Raw genomic sequence first — 22,680 nt, forward strand, 5'->3', positions numbered from 1 at the left:
AACCAGATGACAACACAATAAAACAGTGGGCATAAGACTTGAACTTGTTTTCCAAAGGAAGAAAATAAATGACCAACAAGCAGAAGAAAATATGTTAAATACCATTAGTCATTAGAGAATACAGTCAAGACCACAATGAGTTGCTGCTTTTCCCACATTAAATGGCTATAATTAAAAAGAACAAAGTGGAGAACAAGTGCTGACAAAGAAGTTGATAAATTGAAGCTCCCATACAGTGCTGCTGGGAATGTAAAATGGTGCAGCTGCTCTGGAAAATAGTTTGGTAATTACTCAGATAATGAAAAAGACTTTCCTTATGACTCAGCAGTTCCACTCCTAGGTGTATACCTCAAAGAATTGAAAATAGGTACTCAAATACATGTACACACATGTTCTTGGAAGCAATATTTACCACAGTCAAAAAGTAGAAACAACTGAAATGTCAATCAGTGAATTAATGAACAGACAAAATGTGTAAATACACATGTGAAGTGAGTGAAAGTCGCTCAGTCGTATTTGACTCTTTGCGACCCCACGGACTATACAGTCCATGGACTTCTCCAGGCCAGAATACTAGAGTGGGTAGCCTTTCCCTTCTCCAGGGGATCTTCCCAACCCAGGGATCAAACCCAGGTCTCCCACATTGCAGGCAGATTCTTTACCAGCTGAGCCACAACGGAAGCCCAAGAATACTGGAGTGGATAGCCTATCCCTTCTCCAGTGGATCTTCCTGACCCAGGAATTGAACCGGGGTCTCCTGCATTGCAGGCAGATTCTTTACCAACTGAGCTATCAGGAAGACTCATAAATACATATAATGAAATATAATTCAGTCACAAAAGGAATAAAGTACCTTCTCTGAGAAACTTCCCCTCTTCTACCTTGGAAGATGTCAGAAATTTCTACTCTGGAGAGGACAAAATAGAGGCTGTTTAGATGGAGAATACCAGGCACAGATCAAGACATGGGTTGTTGTTGTTCAGTCACTGAGTCATTCTTTGTGACTCCATGAACAGCACTATGCCAGGCTTCCCTGTCCTTCACTATCTTCTGGAGTTTGCTCATAATTCATGTCCATTGAGTCAGTGATGCTTTGTAAAAAACATCCTCTGTTGCCCCTTTCTCCTCCCACCCTCAATCTTTCCCAGCATCAGAGTCTTTTCCAGTGAGTCAGCTCTATGTATCAGCTGGCTAAAGTGTTAGAGCTTCAGCTTCAGCATCAGTCCTTCCAATGAATATTCAGAGTGGATTTCCTTTAGGATTAACTGGTTTGATCTCTTTGCAGTCCAAGGGACTCTCAAGAGTCTTCACCAGCTCCACAGTTCAAAAGCATCAATTCTTTGGCTCTTAGCCTTCTTTATGGCCCAACTGTCACATCTATACATGACTACCAGAAAAACCATAGCTCTGACTATACAATGGGTACTTAAGCAAACCAAAAAACTGTAAAACAAAACCCCAAACAAACAAAAACCCCAATTCATACTGAATGCTATACACAGAGGCTCCTTGAAATCCTCTCCTCCCTCATAGAAGGCTTGTAGAGCCATAGGTAGCCAGATTCTTAATTAACCTTTATCTGGATGTACCAACAGTTAATTTATTCATTTGCCTACTGAAGGGCATCTTGATTGTTTCAAATTTTGGCAATTATCAATAAGGCTGTTATAAATATCTATGTGCAAGTTTTTGTGTTAAAACATAGGTTTAAAACATAGGTTAAAAACATAGGTTTTTAAGTCCTTTGGGTAAATATTGAGGAATGTGATTGCTGAATTGTATGGAAACAGTATTTTTATTTTTTTAAAAAATAGCCACACTGCCTTCTAAAGTGATCGTACCATTTTGCATTCCCACCAGCAGTGATGGAGAGTTTCTATGGTTCCACATCCTCATTAGCATTTCATATTGTCAGTATTCCAGATTTTGACCATTCTAGTAGTGTGCAGTGGTAACTTATTTTTGTTTGTTTGGCTGGGGGTTGGCTATGCTGCACAGCTTGTGGAATTCTGATTCCCTGATTAGGAATCAAACCCTAGTCCCAGCAGTGAAAGTGCCAAGTCCCAACCATTGGACCACAGGGAATTCCCCTCATTTTTGTTTTAATTTATTTTCCCATGACAACATATGATGAGGAGTATATTTTCATATACTTACCGACCACCTGTATGTCTTTTTTTTTTTATGAGGTATCTGTTAAGTTCTTTGGCCCATTTTAAAATTTGGTTGTTTGTTTTCTTATTGTTAGGGATCAAAAGATATTTGTATATTTTGGACAACAGTCCTTTTTCAATTGTATCTTTAGCAAATGTTTTCTTCCAGTGTGTGGCTTGTCTTGTTATTCTCTTGACATTTCCTTTTACAGAGCAGATATTTTTAATTTTAATGAAACCCAGATTATCAATTATTGCTTAATAGATTGTACTTTTGCTGTTGTTTCTAAAAACAACATTGCCATACTCAAGGTCATGTAAATTTTTGCCTATATTTTCTTCTATGAATTTTCTAGTTTTGCCTTTTACTTTTTGTTTAAAACAAGTTTCTAGTTAATTTTCCTGAAGGACGTAAGATCTATGTCTAGATTAGTTTTTTTTTTTTTTTTTTTGCGCTTGGATGTCCAGTTTGTTCCAGCACCATTTGTTGAAAAGACTATCTTTGCTTCATCTATTTTTGTTCCTTTGACAGAGATTAGCTGACTATGTAATGTCAGTGTATTTCTAAGCTCTCTATTCTGTTCCGTGCACATTACCTTGATTACCGTAGCTGTGTAGTAAGTCTTCAGGTTGAGTAGTGTCAGTGCTCCTATTTTGTTCTTTGTCTTCAATCTTGTGCTGGCTTTTCTGGGTCTTTTGTCCCTTTATATAAACTTTGGAATCAGTTCCTTTTTGTCAGTTCACTTCTTTTTTAATTGGAGGAAAACTGCTTTACAATGTTGTGTTGGATTCTTTCTGGAAGCATGAGGTCTTCTGCCAGCATTTAGTAGGTGTTCTGTAGGAGTTGTTCCACATGCAGAAGTATTTTTGATGTATTTGTGGGGAGGAAGATGATCTCCAAGTCTTACTCCTCCACCATCTTGAAAGTCTCCCCTAGAATCTGTTTGTTGATATGCACAAAGTAATTTGCTTAGATTTGATTGAAACTGCATTGAATCTATAGATCAATTTGGGCAGGACAGGCATCATGACAATGCTGATGTCATGCGATCAGTAAACATGGAATATCTCTCCATTTATTTCATTCTTTAATTTTGTTCATCAGAGTTTTATAGTCTTCCTTATAATATATTTTGTACATATTTTGTTAGACTTAGTCCTACTTCACTTTTGGGTGCTAATGTATTGTTTTAAATTTCAAATTCCTTTGTTCATTGTTAACATACAGCAAAGAGATTGATTTTTTGTATAGTGTTAACCTTGTACCCTAAATGTTTGCTATAATCACTTAGTAGTTCAATAGTTTTTTTGTTAATTCTTTCAGGTTTTCTATATAGATGATTATGACATCTGAGTTAAAAAACAGTTTATTTCCTCCTTTTCATTCAGTATTTCTTTTATTAACATTTACTTTTTCTTATCTTATTTCAGTTTCAGGGACATCCTCTTTCATGTATGATATTAGTACTTTTTTCTTAGTTATCTTGGGTAGAGGCTTATTGACTTTATAGATCTTTTCTAAGAACCATCTTTTAGTTTTGTTGATTTTCTCTATTGACTTTCTGTTCTCAATTTTACGGATTTCTGCTCTAATTCTTTTATATTTTAATTTTTCATTGAGATGTAATTGACATATAATGTTAGTTTCAGGTGTATAACAAATCAATTAGATATTTGTATACACTTTGAAGTGACCATGGTTGTAAGTCTACTAAACATTCATCACCGTACGTAGATAGAAAAATCTTTTTCTTGTGATGAATATTTTTAGGATCTACTCTCTTCAGTTCAGTTCAGAAGCTCAGTCATGTCCGACTCTTTGCAACTCCATGAATTGCAGCATGCCAGGCCTCCCTGTCTATCACCAGCTCCCGGAGTCTACCTAAACCCATGTCCATCGAGTCAGTGATGCCATCCAGCCATCTCATCCTCTGTCAATGCCTTCTCCTCCTGCTCCCAATCCTTCCCAGCATCAGGGTCTTTTCCAATGAGTCATTTCTTCATGTGAGGTAGCCAAAGTGTTGGAGTTTCAGCTTCAACATCAGTCCTTCCAATGAACACCCAGGACTGATCTCCATTAGGATCGACTGGTTGGATCTCCTTGCAGTCCAAGGGACTCTCAAGAGTCTTCTCCAACACCACAGTTCAAAAGCATCAGTTCTTCGGCACTCAGCTTTCTTCACCATCCAACTCTCACATGCATACATGACTACTGGATGTCCAGTTCTAACTGTTGTTTCCTGACCTGCATACAGGCTTCCCAAGAGACAGGTCAGGTGGTCTGGTATTCCCATCTCTTTCAGAATTTTCCACAGTTTATTGTGATCCACACAGTCAAAGGCTTTGGCATAGTCAATAAAGCAGAAATAGATGCTCTTTTGGAACTCTCTTGCTTTTTCAATGATCCAGCGGATGTTGGCGATTTGATCTCTGGTTCCTCTGCCTTTTCTAAAACCAGCTTGAACATCTGGATGTTCGCGGTTCACATATTGCTGAAGCCTGGCTTGGAGAATTTTGAGCATTACTTTACTAGCGTGTGAGATGGGTGCAATTGTGTGGTAATTCGAGCATTCTTTGGCATTGCATTTCTTTGGGATTGGAATGAAAACTGACCTTTTCCGATCCTGTGGCCACTACTGAGTTTTCCAAATTTGCTGGCATATTGAGTGCAGCACCTCCACAACATCATCTTTCAGGATTTGAAATAGCTCAACTGGAATTCCATCACCTCCACTAGCTTTGTTCGTAGTGATACTTTCTAAGGCCCACTTGACTTCACATTCCAGGATATCTGGCTCTAGGTGAGTGATCGCACTCTTCGCAACTCTCTTAGCAACTTCCAAATATACAATACAGAATTACTAACTTTTCAAAGAGGCAGAGGAAGAGATCAAATGAAAGTTCCCACAAGCTGCAACTAATACCCAATGCAGCCAAGATAAAAATTTAAAAATAGATATTAAAAAATATAATAATGAGTGTAGCACAGGGAATTCTAATCAGTACATCCTAATGGTCTACACCCCACTCCAGTACTCTTGCCTGGAAAATCCCATGGACGGAGGAGCCTGGTGGGCTGCCGTCTATAGGGTCGCACAGAGTCGGACACGACTGAAGTGACTTAGCAGTAGCAGCAGTGGCCTCTATGGGGAAGGAATATAAAAAGAGAGTGGATATATGTATGTATATAACTGATTCACTTTGGTATACACCTGAAACTAACACAACCTTGTAAATCAACTATACTCCAATTGGAATTTTAAAAACCAATGCTACAGTTTATACTAAGAATTTGACGAAGATCAAGTAAATATTGAGACTATGGATCAATAGAAGAGATGGAAATTTTTAACAAGTGTCTTTACTACTGATGAAGTTAACTGAAACATGTAATCTTTCAATCACAGCTGAGTGGACTTGCTATTTCTTCCGTTCAAAATAGATCTTACCAACAATAATTGGCACAGCTAGAAAGTGCAGACCTTCTCTGCATGGGTGAGAACAGATGAGAATACATGCTTTCTGCAAATGAGTACACTTAAAAGAATCCAGAAGTGGTCAAGTTGTAATTCTGTCTCCTAAACTTTCCTGTAGGATTAGTCATTTCTCTTTCCTGGTAATGTGTGTAAGGGACATAGAGAAGCCAGAAATGTCAATTTAGCTGAAGTTGCCTCTGTAAAGATTCAGAAAAATTGGCAAAAAGTTTCCTACCTAACAGTCCACATACAATACTTTACTATATAAGTTGCATTTCAAATAAATGGATAATTCAATGAATGTATTAGTGTTCCTGGTTAACTTTTTAAAACATAGTTAAATTCTAAAACTCGGTACATTTCATAGAGACAGCTTGTTTTCTATGTATATTACACACTATAGTAAAAACTTTTAAAAAGTATGTGTGATATGAGATCATTTTAATTAAAAAATGCATGTGTATTTGTTCATGTGTTTACACATATATATTTATGTCAATCTGGAAAGACATGCATGAAAATGTTACCAGTTATTCTAGGTTATAGAAATGTAAGTCTTATTTACCTTTTCTTTTACAGTAATCATGTCTTTTTACTCAGCTAAAATAAAATTATTTTTTATAAATGTTATATGGCCAATTGTTATTCTTTTATAGTCTGAATTAAACCAGTAGATAGAAACAGTGTTTTAAAACTTTTAAAAACTATTTACACAATCTTACACTCAGAAATACTCAAAACTTAGGTATAGTTAGGAATACCATTTTTCTCAAAGTAGTTTCTAAAATAAGATTTCTTTAATAGTATATGATAGTATAGAATTAGAAGTCACAATCATGATTTATTATTCTAACTTGTACATAATTATGGCGTGTACATAATATCTATTTCCTAGGCTTTCTGTTTCTTAGGTTAATTAAATTTAGTCCAATGAACAAATGTAATGATGTTACATAAACTAAAATTGGGGCTTCCCTGGCGGCTCAGGTGGTACAGAATCTGCCTGCAATGCTGGAGACCCAAGGGAATAGCTACCCACTCCAGTTTTCTGACCTGGAGAATGCCATGGACAGAGAAGCCTGGCAGGCTACAATCCATGGGCATCATTAACTATTTCTTGCCATTGTTGTAAAACAATAATGTTTTTTCTTTGAATAATAGATATTCTTGCCTTAGATTTTGCTATAGCTAGCTATATATAAGCTAAAATATTATAATTTGGTTTAAAATAATGTTTACCTTCCTTTTCTTTATTTAGGTATAATGTCCACGGCTTGGGATTTGTATGATTCTTACAATGCTGTGGAGCTTTCATCTTTACCACCAAAACGACCTATGATTGACTCAAGTAGTAAAGCAAGTGTACCTTCAAAAGACTGGGAACAATCAGTGCCAGGGAGTAATTTAGAAAAAAGTAAGATTTCATTTATTTCAGTTTTTTAAAAATTAGGATAATTGAATTATAATTTTATATTAGTTTCATGTATGCAACATAATAATTTGATCTTTGTGTACACTACAAAGTGATCACCACAATAAGTCTAGCTACTGTCACTCTATAAACTTCCCTCTCTAACCATTTCACCTACCCCTCACCCACCTTCCCCTCTAATAGCCATCAATGTGTTTATGAGTTTTGTTATTTTTTTGTTTGTTTTTGTTTTTGTTATTATTTTTTATAGTCTGCATATGAGTGCAATTGTGTGGTAGTTTGAGCATTCTTTGGCAGGCTTTTCTTTGGGATTGGAATGAAAGCTGACTTTTTCCAGTCCTGTGGCCACTGCTGAGTTTTCCAAATTTGCTAGCATATTGAGTGCAGCACTTTCACAGCATCATCTTTCAGGATTTGAAATAGCTCAACTGGAATTCCATCACCTCCACTAGCTTTGTTCGTAGTGATGCTTCCTAAGGCCCACTTGACTTTACATTCCAGGATGTCTGGCTCTAGGTGAGTGATCACACCATCGTGATTATCTGGGTCATGAAGATCTTTTTTGTGCAGTTCTTCTGTGTATTGTTGCCACCCCTTCTTAATATCTTCTGCTTCTGTAGGGCCATACCATTTCTGTTCTTTACTGAGCCCATCTTTGCATGAAATGTTCCCTTGATATCTCTAATTTTCTTGAAGAGATCTCTAGTCTTTCCCATTCTATTGTTTTCCTCTATTTCTTTGCATTGATTGCTGAGGAAGGCTTTCTTATCTCTATATCTTTCTTATCATGCTAGTAAAGTAATGCTTAAAATTCTCCAAACCACACTTCAGCAATACGTGAACCATGAACTTCCAGTTGTTCAAGATGGCTTTAGAAAAGGCAGAGGAACCAGAGATCAAATTGCCAGCATCCGCTGGATCATCAAAAAAGCAAGAGAGTTCCAAAAGAACATCTATTTCTGCTTTATTGACTATGCCAAAGCCTTTGACTGTGTGGATCACAATAAACTGTGGAAAATTCTGAAAGAGATGGGAATACCAGACCACCTGACCTGCCTCTTGAGAAACCTGTATGCAGGTCAGGAAACAACAGTTAGAACTGGACATGAAACAACAGACTGGTTCCAAATAGGAAAAGGAGTACATCAAGGCTGTATATTGTCACCCTGCTTCTTTAACTTATATGCAGAGTACATCATGAGAAACCCTGGACTGGAGGAAGCACAAGCTGGAATCAAAATTGCCAGGAGAAGTATGAAGAACCTCAGATATGCAGATGACACCACCCTTAAGGCAGAAAGTGAAGAACTAAAGACCCTTTTGATGAAAGTGAAAGAGGAGAGTGAAAAAGTTCGCTTAAAGCTCAACATTCAGAAAACTAAGATCATGGCATTTGGTCCCATCACTTCATGGCAAATAGATGGGGAAACAGTGGAAACAATGGCTGACTTTATTTTTCTGGGCTCCAAAATCACTGCAGATGGTGACTGCAGCCATGAAATTAAAAGACACTTACTCCTTGGAAGGAAAGTTATGACCAACCTAGATAGCATATTAAAAAACAGAGACATTATTTTGCCAACAAAGGTCTGTCTAATCAAGGTTATAGTTTTTCCAGTGGTCATGTATGGATGTGAGAGTTGGACTGTGAAGAAAGCTGAGTGCCGAAGAATTGATGCTTTTGAACTGTGGTGTTGGAGAAGACTGTTGAGAGTCCCTTGGACTGCAAGGAGATCCAACCAGTCCATCCTGAAGGAGATCAGTCCTGGGTGTTCATTGGAAGGACTGATGTTGAAGCTGAAACTCCAATACTTTGGCTACCTGTTGTGAAGAGCTGACTCATTGGAAAAGACCCTGATGCTGGGAAAGATTTGAGGGTAGGAGGAGAAGGGGACGACAGAAGATAAGATTGAATGGCATCACCAACTCAATGGATGTGGGTTTTCGTAGACTTCGGGAGGTGGTGATGGACAGGGAGGCCTAGCATGCTGCGATTCATGGGGTCGCAAAGAGTCGGACACGACTGAGTGACTGGACTGAACTGAGTCTGCATTTGAGTGAAATCATACAGTATTTGTCTTTCTCTCTCTGTTTTATTTCACTTAACATTGTTCTTGTTCGGTTGCTCAGTTGTGTCCAGCTCTTTGCAACCCCATGGACTATAGCACACCAGGCTTCCCTGTCCTTTACCATCTCCCGGGGCTAGCTTAAATTCATGTCCATTGAGTCTTGGTGCCATCCAACCATCTCATCCTCTGTCATCCCCTTCTCCTGCCTTCACAGTTTCCCAGCATCAGGGTCTTATTTCTAAAGCGTTGGCTCTTCTCATCAGGTGGCCTAAGTATTGGAGATTCAGTTTCAGCAACAGTCCTTCCAATAAATATTCAGGGTTGATTTCTTTTCGGATTGACTGGTTTTATCTTGCATCCAAGGGACTCTCAAGAGTCTTCTCCAATGCCAAAGTTCAAAAGCATCAATTCTTCACTGTGTTCAGCCTTCTTTATGGTCCAACTCTCACATCCATACTTGACTACTGAAAAAACTATAGCTTTGACTATACAGACCTTTGTTGGCAAAGTAATGTCTCTGCTGTTTAGGTTGGTCATGGCTTTTCTTCCAAGGAGCAAGTGTCTTTTAATTTCATGGCTGCAGTCACCATCTGCAGTGATTTTGCAGCCCAGGAAAATAAAGTCTGTCACTGTTTCCATTGTTTCCCTGTCTATTTGCTATGAAGTGATGGGACCAGATGCCATGGTCTTAGTTTTCTGAATGTTGAATTTTAAGCCAGCTTTATCCCTCTCTTTCACCTTCATCAAGAGGCTCTTCAGTTCCTCTTCACTTTCTGCCATAAGAATGGTGTCATCCACATATCTGAGTTTATTGCTATTTCTCCTGGCAATCTTGATTCCGCTTGTGTTTTATCCAGCCTGGCATTTTGCATGATGTAATCTGCATATAGGTTAAATAAGCAGAGTGACAGTACACATCCTTGACGAACTCCTTTCCCAATTTAGAACCAGTCCATTGTTCCATGTCCAGTTCTAGCTGTTGCTTCTTGACCTGCATGCAGATTTCTTGGGATGCAGGTAAAGTGGTCTGGTATTCCCATCTCTAAGAATTTTCTACATTTTGTTGTGAGCCACACACTCAAAGACTTTCGCATAGTCAATGAAGCAGAAGGAGATGTTTTTCTGGAATTCTCTTGTTTTTTCTATGATCCAACAGATGTTTGAATTTAATCTCTGGTTTCCCCTGCAGTTTCTAAATCCAGCTTGAACATCTGGGAGTTCTCTGTTCACATCCTATTGAAGCCTAGCTTGGAGAATTTTGAGCGTTACCTGCCAGTGTGTGACATGAATGCAATTGTGCAGCAATTTGAACATTCTTTGGCATTGCCCTTCTTTGGAACTGGAAAGAAAACTGACCTTTTCCAGTCTGTGGCCACTGCTGAGTTTTCCTCATTTGCTGGCATATTGAGTGCAATACTTTCACATCATCATCTTTTAAGATTTGAAATAGCTCAGCTGGAATTCCATCACTTCCACTAGCTTTGTTGATAGTGATGCTTCCTAAGGCCCACTTGACTTTGCATCCCAGGATGTCTGGCTCTAGGTGTTGATCACACCTTTGTGGGTCATTAAGATATTTTTTGTATAGTTATGTGTATTCTTGCCACCTCTTCTTAATATCTTCTGCTTCTGTTATGTCCATACTGTTTCTGTTCTTTATTGTGCCCATCTTTGCATGAAATGTTCCCTTGGTATCTAATTTTCCTGAAGAAATCTCTAGTCTTTCCCATTCTATTGTTTTCCTCTATTTCTTTGCATTAATCACTGAGGAAGACTTTCTTATCTCTCCTTGCTATTCTTTGGAACTCTGCATTCAAATTGGTATATCTTTCCCTTTGTCCTTTTCTTGTCACTTCTCTTCTTTTCTCAGCTATTTGTAAGGCTTCCTCAGATAACCACTTTGCTTTTTTTCATTTCTTTTTCTTGGGGATGGTCTTGATCCCTGCCTTCTGTACAATGTCATGAACCTCCGTCCATAGTTCTTTAGGTACTCTATTAGATCTAATCCCTTGAATCTATTTGTCACTGCCACTGTATGCAAGGGATTTGATTTAGGTCATACCTGAATGGCCTCTTGAGAAACCTGTATGCAGGTCAGGAAGCAACAGTGAGAACTGGACATGGAACAACAGACTGGTTCCAAATAGGAAAAGGAGTACGTCAAGGCTGTATATTGTCACCCTGCTTCTTTAACTTATATGCAGAGTACATCATGAGAAACGCTGGGCTGGAAGAAGCACAAGCTGGAATCAAGATTGCCAGGAGAAATATCAACAACCTCAGATATGCAGATGACACCACCCTTATGGCAGAAAGTGAAGAGGAACTAAAAAGCCTCTTGATGAAAGTGAAAGAGGAGAGTGAAAAAGTTGGCTTAAAGCTCAACATTCAGAAAACTAAGATCATGGCATCTGGTCCCATCACCTCATGGGAAATAGATGGGGAGACAGTGGAAACAGTGTCAGACTATTTTTTGGGCTCCAAAATCACTGCAGATGGTGATTGCAGCCATGAAATTAAAAGACGCTTACTCATTGGAAGGAAAGTTATGAGCAACCTAGGTAGCATATTAAAAAGCAGAGACATTACTTTGCCAACAAAGGTCCATCTGGTCAAGGCTATGGTTTTTCCAGTGGTCATGTATGGATGTGAGAGTTGGACTGTGAAGAAAGCTGAGCGCCGAAGAATTGATGCTTTTGAACTGTGGTGTTGGAGAAGACTCTTGAGAGCCCCTTGGACTGCAAGGAGATCCAACCAGTCCATCCTGAAGGAGATCAGTCCTGGGTGTTCATTGGAAGGACTGATGCTGAAGCTGAAACTCCAATACTCTGGCCACCTCATCGAAGAGTTGACTCATTGGAAAAGACCCTGATGCTTGGAGGGATTGGGGGTATGAGGAGAAGGGGATGACAGAGGATGAGATGGCTGGATGGCATCACCGACTTGATGGGCATGAGTTTGAGTAAACTCTGGGAGTTTGTGATGGACAGCGATGCCTGGCATGCTGTGATTCATGGGGTCACAAAGAGTCGGACACGACTGAGCGACTGAACTGAACTGAACTGAACTTACTGAATGGCCTAGTGGTTTTCCCTACTTTCTTCCATTTAAGTCTGAATTTGGCAATAAGGAGTTCGTGATCTGAGCCACAGTCAGCTTCTCCATCTTCTGCTACAAAAAGTATAACCAGTCTGATTTCACTATTGACCATCTGGTGATGTCCATGTGTAGAGTCTTCTCTTGTGTTGTTGGAAGATGGTGTTTGCTATGACCAGTGCATTCTCTTGGTGAGACTCTGTTAGCCTTTGTCCTGCTCCATTTTGTACTGAAAGGCCAAACTTGCCTGAATCCAGGTATCTCTTGACTTCTTACTTTTGCATTCCAGTCCCCTATGATGAGAAGGACCACTTAACGTAATGCCTTGCATTCCCCCGATAATTGGTGATGTTGAATATCTCATGTGACATTTGGGAAAAATGTCTCTTTAGCTTATTTCCTGTCATTTTTTTTTGTTTTGTTGCTGTTGTGTTCTTTATATATTTTGTATTAACCCCTTATCAGATATATGGTTTGCAAATACTTTCTCCCACTCAGTAGGTTGTCTTTTCATTTTACTGATGGTTTCCCTTGCTATGCAGAAGGTTTTTAGTTTATTTCCATCTGTATATAAGGCAGTATTTTTTCCTTGGTGCTTTCTATATTTTTGTTTTGTTTTCAGTTTTCAGAAGCTTAAGTATGGTGTATGTTGGTGTGAATTTCTTTAGGTTTATCTCCTTTGGAATTCACTGTTTCTTAATTCTGTATGTTTTTCTTTGCCAAATTTTGGAAAATTTCAGCTATTATTTCTTCAAGTACTTTTTTGGTCTCATCCTTTTCTCCTCTCCCCAGTGATGTGAATATTATATATCTTGTTAGAGGCCTCTGGACCTCTATTCATGTATATATATACACAAACATGTATATATACGTATATATATATTTGCAGATGATTTTCTTTCTGGTTTTCAGATTTGGTAATTGCTATTTTTCTCTCTTCAAGTTCACTGATTCTCTTCTCTGTCCCTTCCATTTTGCTGTTGAGCCCATCTGTTGAATTTTTTGTCAGATATTTTTTATGTCAGATATATTTTATCTGTTGTCAGATAATTTAAGCATCTCTGTCATCTCAGTGTTGGTTTGTATTGATTTTGTTTGTTTTTTTGTTTCATTTAAGTAGAGATTTTCTTGGTTCTTTGATCAGTGATGTTCAGTTGAAATTTAGAAACTTGGATTATTATGTTTTGAGAACTGGATCTTGTTTAAACTTCATTTTTAGCAGGATTTGTTTGACACTATTTTGACAGGGAAATTTACTGCTCCATTACCGCCGGGTGAAAGGAGAAGTGGGGTTTACTGCTCCATTGTGTGTGTGTGTGTGTGTGTGTGTGCGCACGTGCACACGTTCACTCAGTCATGTCTGACTCTTTGCAACCCCATGGACTGTAGCCCACCAGGTTCCTCTGTCCACGGAATTTTCCAGGCAAGAATATTGGAAAGGGTTGCCATTTCCTACTCCAGGGAATCTTCCTGATCCAGGGATTGAACCTGGGTCTCTTGCATCTCCTAATTGGCAGGCAGATTCTTTACCACTGGCACCACTTGGGAAGCACCCATTACTGGAGTAGAAATACATATTTTTCACTTGCCCTTCAATTACATTGAGGGAGGGGATCATCTCATTACTGTTCTGTAATGTTAGATGGGGAGCTCTAACCTTGTGTAAGTTAGATAGTGAGCTCTAACTTTCATTGATATCTACGTGGCTGGGAGGGATAGGAGCACCTCATTAACACTTCCTGACACCAAGGATTGGGACTTGGCTTTATTACTTTGGGGCAGTTCTGTAAGTTCTGACTGTACCGGTCCAACTCTGACTATTGGGAAGAACCTTGTTACTGCCAGATAGCTGTGGCATTCCGTGTTCCCAAGAGATCTTAACTGACATTGCACAAGGGCAGCACAGTCATTTTTTTCATTTTTGGGTAGGATTGAAAGTCCTAGCTCCCTAACTGAGCCTTTTCTGACACCACACCCACTGGAAGGCTGGGAGATTGGAAAGCCTTGTTAGAACCTGGCAAGAATGGAAGTCTAGACTTCCCGCTTGGCTAGTGGTATTTGTGGAATGGGTGGGGCTACAATTTTTTCTCTGTTTTTTTTTCTGGAGAGAAATGGTTATATCCTAAAAGTTTTCTTTCTTGCAAGGTTGTTCTTTTCCTGAGTTTTGGCTAAAGAGAGGAGGTTTGTCTGGAGTATCTGCAGTAATAAGAAACCCAGGGAACTCACCACTGTGTCATTCCCTGGGTCCTGAGCAATCTTTTTCCTCTGCCTTCTTCTGTCAAAGGCTTTCAAAGGCTTCCTCTAAAAAAAAATAATTAATGTCCCAAGATTTTTAGTTGTATTTAGCAAAGGAGTAGGGAAACGTGCATCTTCATGGATGCAGGATTCCCCTTCATTCTGTTTTTACTAAATAATAGGTAGAATAATCATTCCTCAAATATATACACATCCCAATCTCAGGAATCTATGAATAGATTACCTAACATGAGATAAGAGACTATCCAGATGTGACTACATTAAGGATCCAAAAGAGGGAGGTTATCCTGGATTATCTGAGTGGACCCAAACCAATCAAATGGGTACTTTGGAGTATTTTTTCCATTTCTGGTCAGAGAGAGATGTAATGGCAGGACCATCAGAGAGATGCAATGTTGTTGTCTTTTGAAGATGAATGACGGGTTGGTGGTGGCTTCTAGAAATTGGCAAGGAAGTTAATTCTCTAGAGCCTTCAGAAAGGAACATAACCCTAATAACCTTTTGATTTTGGCCAATGAGTCCTGGGTTGATCTCTAACCTACAGAACTTTAAATTTGTATCCACTTTAAATTTAATTTTAAGTTTAATCCAGAACTTTAATTTTAATCCACTAAGTTTTTGGTAATTTGTTTTAGCATTAATAAGTAACAGTAGTGTAGTAGTCATATAAAGCAATAAATTAAACCTTTATCTGAAGGTGTAATGAAGACTGATAATAATTTAATTTCAATTTGAATAAAAATATATGGAGATACAAATTACCTGATGAGTTATCATTGCTTATTTTCTGGAAAACAGCACATTTTTGGATTGCAAAATTAGATAACATATGTATATCTTGCATGTACTTGGTTCCTAAAAGACATTCAATAAGTAACTATTAAAGTTGTGAATACTGGAAGAATACAAATAGTGATGGCAAAATGTCATTGATACATCTTTAGAATATGCAAACCAGCTAATATTATAATATTTGAATTATGTTACCATTGCATCATATTTGTATTTTACAGTTAGTGAAGGTAGTTCTCTAATGGATATTGAAAATGTAATTCTGGCTAAAGTTCGTGATGAAGAAGAAGACAACTCAGATGCAGTCTTTAAATCTGACAAGTTTCAACAGGACTTATTTTTTATGGAACGAGTTATAATGGAAAATATATTTCAGCCAAAACTTGCAGCTTATCGTCAGCTTCCTATTTTAAAAGGTATTTAACACATTATATACTAAAACATCTTTAAAAAAAATAGTGTTGTTTTGAAATAAAGATTTTATACTTTAAAAAAGATATTTAAATATAATCACTTTTATACAAGTTCAAGTATTTAAAAAAAGCAAATGGTATTATTATTTCTAAATGCAATCTTTAAACTGAGTTATCACTTATCAGGGAGAAGGAAATGGCAGCTCACTCCGGTATTCTTTCCTGGAGAAGCCCATGGACAGAGGAGCCTGGCGGGTTGCAGCCCACGGGGTTGCAAGGCGTCAGATATGACTGAAGTGACTTAGCACATACACATGCATCACTTATCAGAAGACATTTTTACATAGTTTCCAGCACTAACAGTGAATAGCAGGAGAGTCCAGACCTGGAAGCCCGAAGAAAGAAATAATCCCTTAGATTCAAAACCTCATAAGCTCTTTCCTCTCCATTGTTCCAGTATTGAATTATTCTCTCATGGTCAAACACCCCTTTCCATTGCCATTGATACTTTCCAGGTTCTAGCTTTTATTACCTCTCCCTAATTTTACTACACAGGCATTCTTCCTGTTCTTATGGCTACAGTGTTTTTAAGGATTTGAGAGATTATTTAATCCAACTTTTCAATTTTTGAATGAATAAAATAAATGAAGGTTATAGAAACGTTCTAAAGTTGCATTCAATTCAGTTCAGTCGCTCAGTCGTGTCTGACTCTTTGCGACCCCATGAATAGCAGCAGGCCAGGCCTCCTTGTCCATCACCAACTCCCGGAGTTTACTCAAACTCATGCCCATCGAGTCAGTGATGCCATCCAGCCATCTCATCCTCTGTCGTCCCCTTCTCCTCCTGTCCCCAATCCCTCCCAGCATCAGGGTCTTTTCCAATGAGTCAACTCTTAGGCATTCAACCCATGTCTTTTGATACCATTCCAATTCTCTTTCCACTCTTCCATTCTGGCATGCTGATTTTTCCTAAACCCAGATTTGAACATGGCATATAACTACTTGAAACCTTCAGTATCTTCCTATTACCTAGAATAAATTACAAACTTCATAGTGTATAATTCAAAGATACTTGCAGTCTGGTCACAGACTACTTTATCTCATTGTAGCACTTTGGAAACCGTAAAAGTTAGCTGTATTAGATATACCTGATAATCCCCAAACAGAACCTAAACTTTCTTGCTTTAATAGACTTTTAGTTATAAATATTCTTGGCCATTCACCCTTGTCCTCATCCCATTTTTGCCTACTGGGCAAATTCCTTTATGAAGTCTTTCTTGATTCTTCAAGCCAAAATGAATCTTCTAAATGCCTACATCAAACAATCAGGTTACAAAATTTCATGTGTGACAAACAGATGTAAGCCTTTTTGTTAACTTACATCTAAGATTATAGAAAAACTGTTTCTTATCTCATATTAGGTTGATATGTAAAAATTTGTATTATATATATATATATATATATATGCACATTCCCATCCCATAATAAAAGTTATAAGATTGAAATTTACTGAGTCCTGTAAATTTTGACACTTTTAAAAATAAAAGTGGTGATAGATCACTTCTCTAAGTATATCTGAGAAGTAGAAATATCATAGAAAAATTTTTAAGGAGTTAAGATTTACACATAATGAAATACACATATTTTAACTGTGTAATTTCATACATTTAAAAATATATAAGCCTACATAACTAATACTGTAGTCAAGATAAAGAATATATTTATCAATCCCAAAAATTCCCTTCTGCTGTTTTCCAGTTAAAACTTGTATCCTTATAGACAAGCATTAAGCTCATTTCTCTCACTACAGATTAATTGTTTTGGTATAGCATATAAATGGGTTCATGTAGTGTTTGTGTCTGGTTTCTTTTATTTAACATAATGTTTTTGAGATTCATCTACATTGATATGTATATAAGTAGTTCATTTTTTTTCTTGAGTACTATTCCATTTTATGAACATACCATAATAAGTTGAACATTCATTCACCTATTGTTGGACATCTTTGAGCTATTATGAATAAAGCTGCTATGATCATTTTTTTCAATTTCCTTTTGTGGATATGTGTTTTAATTTCTCTTGGGTAAATACCTCAGAATGAATTACTGGATCTTGGGTAGATGTATATAAAACTTTTTTAGAAACTAAAAAATACCTTTCTAGATTTTGTACCATTTTACAATATCCCACAAGCAATATATGAGTTGTTCCACATTCTTGATAATGCTGATATTGGTAATCTTTTAAATAATTTTTCGTCGTTTGTATATCTTCTTTTATGTAATATTCAGTCAAGTTCTTTGTCCATTTTAAAAATTGAATTGTCTTTTTTAAAAAGCCAAGTTGTAGGAGCTTATATATGTGTGTATATATATATATATATATATATATATATATATATATATATTCTAAACACAAGTCTTTGAAAGATACAACTGTTTTTTCTAAGGCTTTAATTTATTTATTTGTCTGTTGTTGAGCAGAGGCTTTTAATTTCAATGAAGTCTTATTTATCAATTTTCCTTTCATAGTAAATGCTTCCCATGTTTTCTCTAAGAAATCTTTGCCTGCCCCAAGGTTGGAAATATCTTTATCTTGTTTGTGAACTTAGGGCAAAGGAATTCAGTATTTATTTCATTGTTAAATATGATGTTAAATATAGTTTTTTATAGGTGCCTTTTATTGATTTGAGGAAATTTCCTTCTCATTCTAGCTTCTAGACATTTTAAAACATAAATGAGTGTTGAATTGTGTTCAAAACATTTTCTAAATTATTGAAACAGTTATGTGATTATTTTCCTTTAATCTGTCAGTATGGCCAGTTACATTGATCGATTTTAAAATGTTAAAACAAACCTCACCTGGTTATGTTGCATTATCCTTTTTATATATTGGTGAATTCAATTTTCTAATATTCTGTTGAGGATTTTTTGTGACTGAATTCATGCAGCATATTTTTCTATAATTTTCTTTTCTGTGAAGTTCTTCATAGGTTTTATATTAGTGTTCTGATAAACATAAGTTTTGAAAGTATTCTCTCATTCTCTGTTTTCCAAAAAAATTGTGTATTATTTCTTCTTTAAATGCTTGATAAAATTAACCAGTGAAAACATCTGGGATGGAGTTTTCTTTATAGGAAGTTTTCAAATTGCAAATTTAATTTCTTTGACAAATATGGATTTAATCTATTCCTACCTGTGTCAGTTTGGGTAATCTGTGAGGAATTTACCCATTTTGTCTGTGATTGACATTATTAGCATAAAGTTGGTTATCACATTCTCTCTTTAAATTCTTTTGACATCTGTAGTATTTCTAACACTATCTCCCATTTCATTCTTGATATTGGTCATTTGTGACTTTTTCCTTCTGTTTTAAAGCTCTAGTTGAGGCTTTTAAAATTATACTAATCCTTTCAGAAAATGTCTTGGTTAATCGTTTTCTAAATTCTTTGGGTCTTTTTTCAAAACTTCAAATACTTCCATTTTTATTCTTAGGCTCTTCATCATATTTAATCTATTCTTTTTCTAGCTTCTGAAGAGGGAAGGTTGGATCATTGATTTTATACTTTATTTTTATCTAAGATAGGATTTAATACTATAAATTTCCTCCATCTTACAAATTTTGATGTCATATTTTTATTAGTATTCAGTTCAAAATAATTTTTAATTTCTCACGTGTGTTTTCCTTCGACCTTTAGGTTGGTTTAAAATGTGTTGTTTAATTTCCAAGTTTTTTAAAGCAATTTTTGAGTCATCTTTTCTTATTGAATTCTAATTTAACATTGGTGTGGTGGTCAGAAAACATATTCTATATGGTTTCTATCCTTTGAAATTTATTAACAATTGTTTTACAACCCTGCATATAGTGGATGTTCCACACTCAAGAAGTCTGGGTATTCTATTATTTAGTGTGGTATTCTTTGGATGTTAATTATGTCAAATTGATTGATGGTGTTTTCAAATATTTTATCTTTATTAGTTTTTGCTGACCTGTTTTATCAACTGAGAGAGTATTGTTAAAAATCTCTATAATTATGGATTTGTCTCTATTTTCTCTAGGATTATTAATTTGCTCTACATGTCTGAAAACTTTATTATCAGGTATATTCATACTTAAATTGTTCTATTTTCTGATGTTTACTTTTTAATTTTTGTCATTATTTTCTCTTTTATTATTAGGAAATGTCCATACTTATTCTAAGACTTGGTCTTGAAGTCTAATATGTGTAATGTTAATATAGCCACACTCACTTTCTTACTCTTATTATTTGCATGGTATATATTTCCCTTCCTTTTGCTTTATGATATCTATGTCTTTATGTTTAAAATGTGTCTGTGACTAGCAATGTATAGTTTGGCCTTGAGTTTTTTACTCACTCTAACAAGCTCTGCCTTTTTGAGCTCTTTTATCTTCCTCCTCAACTCTACTAGATGACTATGTTTTGCCTAGGCTAAACTTAACTTCCCAGTGCTCTGATAAAGAAATTGTCTCCAGGCTGAAAGTGAGGTCCCTATGGGGTTCCCATGTGAATTGCCTGTTGTTCAATGCTTGAAAACACTTACCTTACATTTCTAGTCTAGTTTTATATTTATTTATGGAAGGAGGACAAGCTTAATACTGTTAATCCAGAATGACTGGAAGCCAATCATAGAAATTTGGAATGTATCACTGATCATTTAAAAAAGAAGAAATAGTAGTTCTGCTTTTAGTTAGGATGTAAATAATTATGACACCATAGGAGAGGACAGGCTGACGAACTATAGTAGTGTTGCAGTTTTCCTCACATGATGACATCCAGATAAGAGTTCAAAGAGGCTGAGGTGACTGTAGTTGGAATAAGATATTAGGAAGTTATGTAGAGAAAAAAAAAAGCACTCCATAAATCTATCATTTAGTCTTTGGCTGAAACATAAGCTGTGTATATTAGACTAAAACTCCAGAAGGCCAGGAAAGAACAACTACCAGGAAGCTCTAAGTGAAAAAGTCTTTGGAGTTCACTCAGGGCTGTGACACATTCGACTTCTGACTGGCCAGAGGGGTAGAAATAGGGTATTCAGTAAATATCCAGAATGGCCATATCTTAAGTGTAGAGCTAGAATAACCCAAGAATGAAGATTAGTCTAGACCCTCATCCCCACCAATAAACTCTTTAGCTAATTTAAAAAATTTTATTTTTAAAAACTAATTTTAAAAATCAAGCTAATCTGAAAGTAAGTTAACTGCTCAACAAAACAAACTTCAATACAGTATCGTATCGAAGAAAACACAATGCAGACATTCAGTGCTGTAACATTTATAATGCACAGCACCCAATAAAAATTTACCAGCTGTGTAAATAAGCAGGAAAATGTAAGCTAAAGCTAAAAAGTCAGTCAATAGAAACAGATAAAAAAGTGACTGAGATGGTGAAAGACAGATAAGAACTTTTAAAAAGCTATCATACTCAGAATAGCCAAGACAATATTGAAGAAGAAAAAAGTTGGAGGACTGACATCATCCAACCTCAGAAGTTAATGTTAAGTTACAGTTGTTAAGATAGTGTGGTATTGATGAAAGAACAGACACATAGATCAATGGAACAGAATAAACAGCCCAGAATTAGATCCACATAATTATAGTCAACTGATCTTTGACCAAAGAGGAATGGCAATATAATGGAAAAAAAAAAAGATAGTCTTTTCAACAAATGATACTGGAACATCAGGATATTTATGGGCAAAATAAATAATCTAAATACAGACCTTAAATCCTTCACAAAAATTAACTTAAAATGGGTCATAAACTTCAATGAAATATGCAAAACTATAAGACTTCTAGAAGACAACATAAAAAAATATGGATAACCTTGGGTATGGTGATGATTTTTTAGATTTGATACCAAAGGCACAATTTATTAAAAGAAATAATTAATAAGTTGGACTTCATTAAAATTAAATATCTGCTCAGTGAAAGACATTGTCAAGAGAATGAGAAGTCACGTCACTGACTAGAAAAAATATATGCAAAAGACATATCTGATAAAGAACTTGTCCAAAATATACAAATAACTCTTAAAACTCAACAATAAGGAAGCAAATAACATAATTTAAAAACAGACAAAAGACCTAATAGACACCTCACCAAAGAGATATACCAATGGCAGATAAGTTTAAGAAGATGTTCATCATTATATGTTGTTAAGGAATTTCAAATTAAAACATCAATGAAATACCACCATACAACTATTGAATAGCTAAAATCCAAAACATTGATACCACCAAATGCTGGCTAAGATGTGGAGCAACAAGAACTCTTATTCAGTGTTGGTGGGAATGCACAATAGTTCAGCTACTTTGGAAGATAGTTTGGCAGTTTCTTACAAAACTAAGCATGTTGTAACCATATGGTCCATAATTGTACTCCTTGGTATTAACCCAAAGGAGTTGAATACTTATTTCCATGCAAAAATCTGCACACAGATGTTTATTGAAGCTTTATTCATAGCTTCCAAAACTTGGAGGCAAACAAGGTGTTCTTCAGAAGGTGAATGAATGAAAAAATTGTGGCAAATCCGGACAATAGAATATTATTCAGCACTAAAAAGAAATGAATTATCAAGCCATGAACAGACATGGACAAAATCTAAATGCATATTACTAAGTGAAGGAAGCCCATCTGAAAAGGCTACATATGCTGTCACTCCAACTATATGACATTCTGGAAAGGGCTAAAGTTTGGAGACAGTAAAAAGATCAGACGTTTCCAGGGATTACAGGTTGGGAGAAATGAATAGGCAGAGTAAGTAAGATTTTTAGAGTAATAAAACTATTCTGTGTAATACTTAGTGGTGGGTACATTTCATTGTACACTCATCCAAATTCATAGAATGTACAACACCAAGAGTAAATCCTAAAGTGAACTATATAGATTTTGAGTAATAATAATTTGTCACTGGGAGTTCACTTATTGTAACACTGTGCTACTGGTGCAGGATGTTGATCTGGAAAAGGCTATG

General features: G+C 36.3%; 1 protein-coding gene across 1 annotated transcript in view; it reads left to right on the plus strand.

Moving 5' to 3' along the window:
• Positions 1-22,680, plus strand: part of DNAI4 (dynein axonemal intermediate chain 4) — a 103,843-nt gene that overhangs the window by 46,182 nt on the left and 34,981 nt on the right. Inside the window, 2 exon segments of the mRNA XM_043875851.1 lie at positions 6,888-7,043; positions 15,496-15,690. Coding sequence (XP_043731786.1) covers positions 6,888-7,043; positions 15,496-15,690 — 351 coding nt within the window.

Source organism: Cervus elaphus, chromosome 20, assembly GCF_910594005.1.
Source record: "Cervus elaphus chromosome 20, mCerEla1.1, whole genome shotgun sequence".
NCBI classification, from domain to species: domain Eukaryota; kingdom Metazoa; phylum Chordata; class Mammalia; order Artiodactyla; family Cervidae; genus Cervus; species Cervus elaphus.